Source organism: Lampetra planeri, chromosome 16 (genome assembly GCF_965212315.1).
Source record: "Lampetra planeri chromosome 16, kcLamPlan1.2.h2, whole genome shotgun sequence".
Lineage (NCBI taxonomy): Eukaryota > Metazoa > Chordata > Hyperoartia > Petromyzontiformes > Petromyzontidae > Lampetra > Lampetra planeri.
This window is the reverse complement of record NC_136122.1, coordinates 4,369,054-4,379,661: the sequence shown is the minus strand read 5'-3', so window position 1 is coordinate 4,379,661 and position 10,608 is coordinate 4,369,054. Positions and strand designations below refer to the sequence as shown.

At 53.9% G+C, this 10,608-nt stretch overlaps 1 protein-coding gene across 4 annotated transcripts in view; it reads right to left on the bottom strand.

Moving 5' to 3' along the window:
• Positions 1–10,608, bottom strand: part of LOC144722944 (uncharacterized) — a 50,111-nt gene continuing 39,503 nt past the window's right edge. For all 4 annotated transcript variants that reach the window (XM_078601374.1, XM_078601375.1, XM_078601376.1 and 1 more), the window contains one exon: positions 1–1,777. In XM_078601374.1, coding sequence (XP_078457500.1) covers positions 1,585–1,777 — 193 coding nt within the window. In that variant the 3' untranslated portion in view covers positions 1–1,584. The remainder of the gene's footprint in view (positions 1,778–10,608) is intronic.

Genomic DNA, 10,608 nt, shown 5'->3' with positions numbered 1-10,608 from the left:
AACAGCTTGCATATATTTATTTTAGCATTAATAAAAATACAGACCTGTTAATACAGACAGATGGTAATAAGATTTGATAGAAAGGTTCTGCTGAACCCTGAGAAAGGATGCAAAACCAATACCCGTGATTGTGTTCACAACATCTCAGGAAGACTCGTGAAATGTGAGGCTTTTAATTCTACCTTCATCGTATGAGGGCACACCAGAAATTAATTTATATTTTTCGGAACATGCAACATTCTCGCACTCTATGTGTAATGCGGGCGTAAGCGACCTTCCGGATGTGACGTCACGGGGAGGCGGAGCCAGGTGACGTGGGTGAAAAGGTTGGGGTCCTTAAGTGGGTAAACCGGAAGGAGAAGGCAGTCGGGGTGTGAATGGAAAAGAGTGGGGCCGCGCGGGCGAACGTGAGGAGGGGGCACCGTTGGCCAGCGGGAGCCAACCCCGGAGAATAGCAGGGAGCTAAAGGGTGGTGAGAAGCTGCGGAGAGTACAGCCAGGAAGGCTGTGTGTTAGAGGCAGCGGTGTGGCTGCAGAGAGTCGCAGGAGCAGGAAGGCTGTGTGTTAGAGGCAGCGGTGTGGCTGCAGCGAGTCGCAGGAGCAGGAAGGCTGTGTGTCGGAGGCAGCGGTGTGGCTGCAGAGAGTCGCAGGAGCGACGAAGAGAGAGAGAGAGAGACAGCACGAGGCTGTCAGCGCTGCGGAGTAAGCAAGAGGGAGAAGAGCAGCAGCGGGTACAGCCAGGGGGGCTGAGAGTGAGTAACAGCAGCGGAGCTGCTGTGGGGGCTACAGGAGCGACAGAGGCCAACAGAGGGGCTGCTGGTGGAGAAGAGAGAGACATCGGAGTCAGCACTGTGGGGACTGAGCAAAGAGGAGACAGCCGTGTGGGTAATACAGTACGGACCAAATAAAGGACACTGAGCCAGAGATCGTGGTCAAGTCTTTTATTACATATGGCCTAAGAACGACTGCGGAATTCTGTCACGAGGTCTCTTATTCACCTACACGTCTTGTCGGATGCAATACAACAAAGAGGTTTCGAAAAAAATAACAAAGATATATTTATGTAAAGTAATAATTATTGTAAGAGTTGTTATAAAACTCTTGTGAGGCTGTGGCACGCCAACACGAGATTTCATTGATCGATCTACTTCGAGGCGTGGCAGGGAAGGGTCGTGACCCACTCGCCGGTAGCCAGAGTAGGTCACGTGACAAGCGTGCTGCTCGGGTTGATCAAGTGAATGGGGGAACCAGTTTAATTGCGGGGATATTTAAAAAAAAACAACAACAACTTATAAATACAGTACAACTGAATTACAAACGCGGTCAAAACACTCGAGAAGAATTTGACCTAACGGCACGAGCAAAGAAGGATCCTCCTGAAAATTATTATTGAATATTGAGTGACGCTTTTGGTGGGTAAAGATCTTCAGTTTTTGCCGATGATGATCATGATGACAATGTGGATGGCGACGATAATGCGACGACGAGAGTAAACAACGTACTGCGTCTGTCAAGGGAAAAGCTCAAAAGACCGATTGGATTCAAGATGACGAATGACGAGCAATTCTGCCCAGCTCTTGCGCATTCAACATCCCTTGACGTATTCCTTGTAAGACGCACTCGGATGCTCGCCTCTGCATCCCACCACCTCGACCACCACGTCGCCATCCATGCGCTGCTTCTCCGGCTCCCCGCCATCAACCGCCTTCACGTTCACCTTTTCTTGGATCGAGAGGGGGATGGAGGTTTCCACGGGAAAGCGTTTTGTCTTTTTCTTCCTGCCAGATGCACACACGGGGAGAGAGTTACGGACGATAAACAACGCCGTTCGGACAGATTCGCGGAGCTCATGCAGTCGCCATTCTATGGGGGAGAGACATGAGAAGAGAGGGTGCTGGCAAATTGCACCCCCCCCCCTCTCCTAAGGAGAGCAATGCCTGCGTGTGCCCCCTACTTAGAGGCAGCTCCTTGGAGTGGCTTAGGAAGCACTCAAGTTAAAGTCAACATCTCGCGGTGGCGATATGTTATCTTGCTCGCCTTACGCAGGAGGTTGGGGGTTCGATCCCGACCCTGACGCCTGCTGTATCTTCGGAGTTTGAATGTCTCTCTCCCCGTGGTTGCGTGGATTTTTCTCTGGGTCCTGCGATTTTTCCCTCCACATTCAGAATCAACATCACGCGTTTAGAGTATTTGCCTGCTATACATTCCACGTGATAAGCCACTTCGTTGAGATATTATTTGTGGCCAGGTTGCTTCTAAAAAACAGCTATATGGCTTAGTGGGCCTGACCTGGTAAAATAAATAATGGTTTATAGTTCAAAAAAGTCATCACTGCTGATTTTGTTGATGCCGGAGCACGTCGCCATCACTTCCTTTCTGACCCGTCCCAACTTGATATCCATGATAAAGAGCTTCATAGCTCATCGGATTCCTCCAGTATAAACGTGTAATGCGGGCGAAAGCGACCTTCCGGATGTGACGTCACGAGGAGGCGGAGCCAGGTGACGTGGGTGAAAGGTAGGGGGTCCTTAAGCGGGTAAACCGGAAGGAGAAGTCAGTCGGGGTGTGAATGGAAAGGTGTGGGGCCACACGGGCGTACGAGCCGAGGGGGCACCGTCAGAAGCGGGAGCCAACCCTGGGAACAGTAGGGAGCTACTGGGAGGTGTAAAGCTGCAGATAGAGATAGGCAGTAAGGCTGTGTGTGAGGGGCAGCGGGGTGGCTGCCAAGAGTCGCAGGAGCGACGAGAAGGAGACAGCACGAGGCTGTCAGAGCTGCAGCGGGAACAGCCAAGGGAGCTGTGTGAGAGTACAGCAGCGGAGCTGCTGTGGGGCTGCAAGAGCGACAAGAACAGCAGCGGGGCTGCTGATGTGGACTGGAGTGACATCGGAACCAGCACAGAGAGAATAAGAGAGACAGCCGTGTGGGAACGCAGTACGGACCGAATAAAGGACACTGAGCCAGAGATCGTGGTCAAGTCTTTTATTACACTGGGGTCAGAAGTGAAACGGCATGTCTAAGCAAGTAAGGAAGAAAATTCCCCCGGCGCCAGCATCGGCTTCTTCGTCCGACGACGACGAATTCCCTCCGACCACGGATTCTGCTGGGGTGGTGGAGGAGAGCCCTGCTGAGGCGAGCACGGGGACGGGCGTGGAAGATGTCGGCGCGATGGCGGGTCCGTCAACAACATCGGACGCTGACCAAAGATGGCAACAGGTGGCAGAACAACTGGAGACACTCAAGGACGTCCTGGCGCATCTATGTCACCTCGTTACGCCAAGCACGGCGATGGAACGAGAAGGTGCTCCACGGGCCGCCACGTTGCCTGCCCTGCCGCCGCCATTGGCCACGCGGCAAGAAGACGCCATCTTGCGCGCTCCGCGGCGCCAAACCGCCATCTTGGCCACGCCGCGGGCCGACGCCATTTTGAATTTGCCTCCAGAACAACCATCATTGGAAGACGGCGTAAAGAGGAGTCGGAGTCGCCACCTTACTACAGTTAAGGAATTCTCTATCGGGGGCGATTGGAGCGCTTTCGCCTGCCGATTTTTGGCGGCGGTTCGTTCAGCAAGATGGACCGATGCGGAGGCCTTGGAAGTGTTGCCGACTCTACTGGACGACGAATCTGTTCGATTTTTCCGTTCCATAACGGCCGATAAGAAGAAGACTTTATGTGGAGTTTTTGAGGAAATGGCCGACGCCTATGAGCCACCTGACGACGCGCATCGGCGATTCGCTCAACGACAACGAGCACCCGAAGAATCGCCCGTGGCGTTCAGGGGTGCGGTGTTGGAGCTGGCCATGGCAGCATATCCTGACACGCCACAGGATCTGCTCGAGCCTCTCATATTGGGAAAAATGCTGGAGCTGTCTCGGGATCTGGGGATCCCCATGCCTGTGTGTGGGCATGAGAAGCTCACGTCCCGGGCGGCAGCAAAGTGTCTGGATGCGCAGTTTAATCTCCGTCGCTGGAAGCAAGTGGCGGCATGGACGGGTGGGCCCGTCAAGGAAGGAGGCGCGATGGGGTGGGACCCCACAAGGGCGATCTATGTGCCGGATGAGCGGGGTCCACAGGAGCTGACGGCTGCCTCCTCTCCATGGTCGGGACGCGGAAGGCCGGGGCCGCGCGCTACGCCATCGGGACGGGGCCGCCGGGATGCAAGACCTGCGCTTCGGCGCAACGAGGCCGATTGCTTCCGCTGCGGCCGTAGGGGCCATTACGCCAAAGATTGCTGGGCCCGCTTCCCGGGTCCGCCGCAGCAGGAGCCCACAACACCGGACAAGCCGACCAAGGAACCTCCGAAACAGGCATGTCGGCACGCACCAGACACTCGGCAAGGCTTTACACCTCACCCACCACCTTTGTTGCGCGATCCTATTGTTGTTGTTAAAGAAAGGCCATCGACGGGGCCTTGTCATTCAGTTACGCAGTGGCGCAAATTGGCACGGAGAGTTGTCGCGGCCGCTACGGGTTCGTCCACTGTACCGGGGTCCATACAAGGTGTGGACGTGCGCATTTTGGTCGACTCGGGAGCGTCTGCGACTATTATATCGGATGTCATTTTCCATCTGTTGGGCATTCCGCCAGGGGCTGTGCGTCCGGTTTATGGGTCTTGCGTCGCTGCGAACGGGGGTAGTATGGGTATCGTGGGCCAGGTGGATGCTAAGATATCTATAGGGGATGTGTCGGCTTCGGGCGTTGTGTTAATATCGAGATCTTTGGCGGTTCCTTGCTTACTAGGCACGGATTTTTTGGCTAAGATGCCCATTTTGATTAAAATCAATGAGAATTGTATTGAATTGCCGGGGGGCCGTCGAATCTCATTTCTGCCGTCGCCCTGGGGGCGACCTGCTTCGGCCGTACAGGTGCAGGCGCTGTCCGTCGCATCTGTGGACATCCCACCTGGTTCACAGATGCTTATACCCTTGCGGTATCGGAAGCCCCTGCCCAATCGGCTAGGAGCATTAGGGGTCTTGTTGTCACCATCCGCCACGATAACAACGGGATTGGCGTTAGTTGGGGCACAGACCATCGTCCGGCCGGATCAATTACCGGTTTTACAGGTGCTTAATGCGGGGGTGGAAAACATCCGTGTTCCGGCCGGTACGGTTGTGGCACATGCCACTACGGCGTTTGCGACGCACGATTGTCCGCATCGCCGGGGAGTGGTCGCTGGTGTTTCCGAGCCAAGGGGTTCGGATAATCGTTGGATCGCTACCTTATGTGACGAAAATTATTCCCTGTCCGTGGGGCAACGTGATGCGCTGCGTAAATTGTTGCTGACGTATTCGGATGTGTTCAGCTCCGACGATTTGGATTTGGGACGCACATCGTTGCTTTCCCATCACATTGAGACGGGCGACGCTGCCCCTATTCGGTTAAATTCGCATCGGATGAGTCCAGCGGAGCGAGAACACGTTCGGGGGGCGGTGGAAGACATGTTGGCTGCGGACATTATATCGCCATCTAACAGCCCATGGGGCGCTCCTGTGGTCTTGGTTAAGAAAAAGGATGGCAACTTGCGATTTTGTGTCGATTTCCGGAAATTGAATAAGATATCGGTGGCAGATGCGTACCCCCTGCCGCGTATGGACGACTCCCTTGACGCATTGTCGGGGGCTAAGTTCTTTTCCACACTGGACCTCTCTTCAGGATTTTGGCAGCTTCCCCTTGACGAGTCCTCACGGGAGAAAACCGCATTCCGTACGCCGCAGGGGTTATTTCAATACAACTGCCTCCCGATGGGATTGAATGCGGCCCCTGCTACATTTCAAAGATTGATGGAGCTCGTTTTGACGGGGTTGCAGTGGGAGACGTGTCTTATATTTTTGGACGATATTATTGTGTTCAGCCGCACATTTGAGGAACATTTAACGCGGCTGGAGACAGTGTTCACGAGGATGCGCTCTGCCAATTTGAAATTCAAACCAAAGAAATGCCACCTACTGCAACGGTCCGTCCGTTATTTGGGGCACATTGTGAGTGCAGAGGGGGTGTCCACGGATCCGGAAAAGACGGCGTGTGTCCGGGATTGGCCGACTCCGGCCTCTGTGGGGGATGTTCGCCGGTTTTTGGGATTTGCCTCGTATTACCGAAGATTTGTGCCGGGGTTTGCGACGATTGCGAGGCCCTTGCATCTCCTTACGGGTAAAGGACGGAAATTTGTTTGGGGAGAGCCGGAAGAGGCAGCCTTTCGGAGTCTGCGTGATCTATTGGCTACGGCCCCGACATTGGATTATCCCGATTTTGATCGCCCTTTCATTCTTGATACGGACGCGAGTGACACAGGTATTGGGGCTGTATTATCACAGTCTAAAGGGGGCGTAGAGCGCGTCGTGGCGTATGGTAGCCGAGTCTTGTCGCCTGCGGAAACACGCTACTGTGTCACTCGTAGAGAACTTTTGGCGGTTGTTTTTTTCCTACGGCAATTTCGACCGTACCTTTACGGTCGTTCTTTTATTGTGCGTACGGATCATGCGGCCTTGCAATATGCACTTAAAATGGACCAGCCATCGGGACAGTGGGCACGTTGGTTGGACACGCTGCAGGAATTTTCCTTCCAAATTCAACATCGGAAGGGAGTGCGCTATGCGAACGCTGACGCACTTTCCAGATTACCAGGGCGCGCCCCTTGTAAGTGTGCGTCGGGGACGCATAGGTGTTCGCCGATTCTGAACCCCCCTCAGCCGCTTACGTTGGCCGTCGGGAAGTCGGATACTCCGATGGAACCGGGACCGACTGATGGGGTTTTGAATCTGCCGCGGTCTGTCTGGATTCGGGAACAGATGATGGACGAGTCGTTGTTGTCCATGCGGAAGCGGTCTATGAGGGACAATGGGAGTCCGAGTTCGGCTGTGGGGCCGCGAACCGCTCTCCGAGATGATCTGCATATGTGGCAAGAAAGGTTCCAGGAAAGCTGGCGTGTGGTGGTACCAACGTCCTTGCGATTTGAGTTGATTAGAACTCTCCATTGTGACACACTATTGCATTTAGGGGTGCAGAAGACCTTGTTGACGTTACAACGTCATTATTTTTGGCACGGCATGGCGACAGATGTCGTAGGGCACGTGCGCGCGTGCCCTGAATGCACCCGGCGTAAGCCGCCTAAACATCCTTACGTGCCGCCTCTCCAGTCGATTCAGGTGTCTCGAGTCAATGAATTGGTGGCACTGGACATATTGGGACCCTTCCCACCATCGGCGAGGGGAAATAAATATTTGCTGGTAGGGGTTGAGTATCTCTCCCGTTGGCCGATGGCCTGGCCGTTGCCCGATCAGTCGGCCGCGGCCATCACCGACGCCTTTTTGTTTGGGTACATTATGGACAAGGGGGCGCCGGAGAGACTCCTCACGGACCAGGGCCGAAATTTCTCTTCTAAATTATTGGCTGAAGTGTGCGCAGGCCTTGGGACTAAGAAGATACGGACATCTCCATACTATCCGCAGACGGATGGTATGGTTGAGCGGCTGAACAGGACATTGTCTGCCATGCTTTGCCATACTGTGAGTGAACAGCAATCGGATTGGGATCTGCACATCCCCGGAGTGCTTTCGGCGTACAGGATGACGCCCCATGCGGCTACAGGGTATTCGCCGTTTTACCTTATGTATGGTCGGGAAAACGTGCCTCCGGTGGATGTGCAATTGGGTACTGGGGTGAAGGGACCTCGTAAACCACTCCCTGAATACATTCAGGACACGGTTCGCCGGGTTACGGAGGCGCGGGAAAACGCCCGCATGGCTACGGCCAAAGCCCAGGCCCGGAACGAGCGGTATGCTCGGCGGTCTGAGGGGGAGTGCCCCTGGAAGGTGGGAGACCTGGCCTGGCTCCATTGCCCGCAGGTGCGGCCGGGGACCTCTCCTAAATTGCACAAACCTTGGCATGGTCCTGTGCGCCTCATTGAGGTTCCCAATCCACAGTCGGTGCGCGTTCAGTTTGGTTCTCGCCGTTGGTTTGTTCATACGTCGCGGTTGAAACCATATGTTGCTCCCCTACGTGATGCGTCATCTCCCAATGTTGCCTTGCCGGGGTCTGTTGCTGCTGACTCTGACTCTTCCCCGCCTGCGTCCATTGATCTTGCTAGAGCGCCTGTCGTACCTGTTCCAGACAGGCCGACCGTGACACCGCGGGGGAGGAGTGGGCCTGTTCGGAGGGCGCCTGCCAGGGCTGCGGTACCTTCAAGCCCGGCGACCCTTCCGACCCCGCTGCAGGCGCATTCGCGGAATACGACCAAGACTGATTCGTCAGGGACACGAGATGTCGGTGGACTTCCAATCGCAGCAGGGGAATTACCCCCTGTCATTTCTCGTGTTCCATCGCGTCCCCGTTCTACAAGTGGGCCGCCGACCGTCCGGGACGGGCCGGCGACCCGCACTCGTTCCAAATCGCTTACGTTTCGTTGATTGTATGTTGTTATTGTTCTTGTTCTTGCCGTCGTATTTATCGCATGCTTTCGTACGTTCGTCGATGTTACTTGTGTGTTGTTCTTGTTGTTATATTGCATGCTTAGTGTCCTTTAAGGGGGAAGGTCGGTTCACCGCATTACGCTTTGGTGTTGTTCAGCCGAGGTCGGCTGGGTTTTTTCTATGGGGGAGTGTGGTGTAATGCGGGCGAAAGCGACCTTCCGGATGTGACGTCACGAGGAGGCGGAGCCAGGTGACGTGGGTGAAAGGTAGGGGGTCCTTAAGCGGGTAAACCGGAAGGAGAAGTCAGTCGGGGTGTGAATGGAAAGGTGTGGGGCCACGCGGGCGTACGAGCCGAGGGGGCACCGTCAGAAGCGGGAGCCAACCCTGGGAACAGTAGGGAGCTACTGGGAGGTGTAAAGCTGCAGATAGAGATAGGCAGTAAGGCTGTGTGTGAGGGGCAGCGGGGTGGCTGCCAAGAGTCGCAGGAGCGACGAGAAGGAGACAGCACGAGGCTGTCAGAGCTGCAGCGGGAACAGCCAAGGGAGCTGTGTGAGAGTACAGCAGCGGAGCTGCTGTGGGGCTGCAAGAGCGACAAGAACAGCAGCGGGGCTGCTGATGTGGACTGGAGTGACATCGGAACCAGCACAGAGAGAATAAGAGAGACAGCCGTGTGGGAACGCAGTACGGACCGAATAAAGGACACTGAGCCAGAGATCGTGGTCAAGTCTTTTATTACAAACGAATAAAGATTCTGATTCTTTATTCTGCCAGATCCCAGTCCAGTTGCACAGTTGTCACGTGACTTCCAATGCCTGTTCTCCTTTCAGTTTTATTCCACAGATGTTTGGAGACAACACATTTCACGAACAAACAACAAAGCGAACGTTCTGATGTATTACATTTCACCGTTAGAGCTGCTGTGTTATAATTTTCGCACACTCAAATGTGTAGGTTGTGGTTCAAAAGTATCCTCTAATAATTGAATCAGCCATACTTTTAATGTTTGTGTGACTGTTGGAGATGAGCCGAGGATTTATTCCTACCATTCTCTGGCACTTTTAGCAGGGCAGGCTCCATAACCATCATGTAAACCACTCAAGTGATTTTCTTTTCCATTGATATTTTTATGGTTAAACAAACGCAAGCTACATTTTAAATGCACTGTTACTAAACGTGTCATCCAACTGATATTTGCTGTTAAGTCGACTATAAAGTTGCTGTGCCATTGTTTTCAAGAGGAAAGTCATTGTGTATAGGTCTATCCACAAGAATATCCACTGTGGATAATCTGTGAGTAAAACAATCCCATCTCCCAGTAGGGATCCGTATACCTGCTAATGAAAGCTGTGAGTCTCAGTGGGTCCACTCAGCATTCATATTTTCATTTGCAATTTCAATTTAATTGGATAGACGCAGGAAGAGTTCGCCCACTTCATTTAAATGCTCTGCTATAAAGAGCTGTACCAAAGTGAAAGCTGCAGCGCCTGCAACTGCTCGCTCACACTACTGCTGGTAGAAGGGCATCCACTAGAGGGAGCTCTAGAGAGCCCCCCCCTAGCGTGAATTTTGGCCAACGCTTCCATGCTATGTCATGGAAGAGGTGGGAGTACCCACACCTTACCCCACGTGACCTGCCAATCGACTATACGTCGAGAACATATTGAACAAATGAAGGCCGCCATTAGCGTCCTCCATTTTGTATTGACATTCAGATTCACCAGCTGAGTTGCTCAAGGGTGCATCACGTGATGCCTGATTACCACCCCAGCACCGTCGAGATCCTGAGGTCGAATGATCAGAGCAGGCTCTCAAGCGTGGCGAGTTGATGGACTCAGCCTGGACACCAATTGAGATACTCTACAAAAAACACGTCTATACATATGTAGGGGTGTTACGGAGGGGCTGTATACATAGGATCACACGGGAAACAAACACAGTGGGCGGGGCTTCGTGAGTGCACGGGGAGGTGCTCTCAATGACGTCTGCACAGGGCAGCCTGGGGGGGGCTGGCCCCACCCCTCAGCGAGGGGTTTTGGTATAAAAGGGGATGAGCCGGAGAGCTCGGGGTAGAATGTTAAAGCTAAACCAGTGAAGACCGAAGATCGTCTAGCTAGAGCCCTGGACTCCCCTGGGTCGCCGCCCTTGTCAGGGCCGCGCAGGACCGAGCCAGCGGCGTGGTCCCAAGAACCAGAGCTAGTGCTCTGG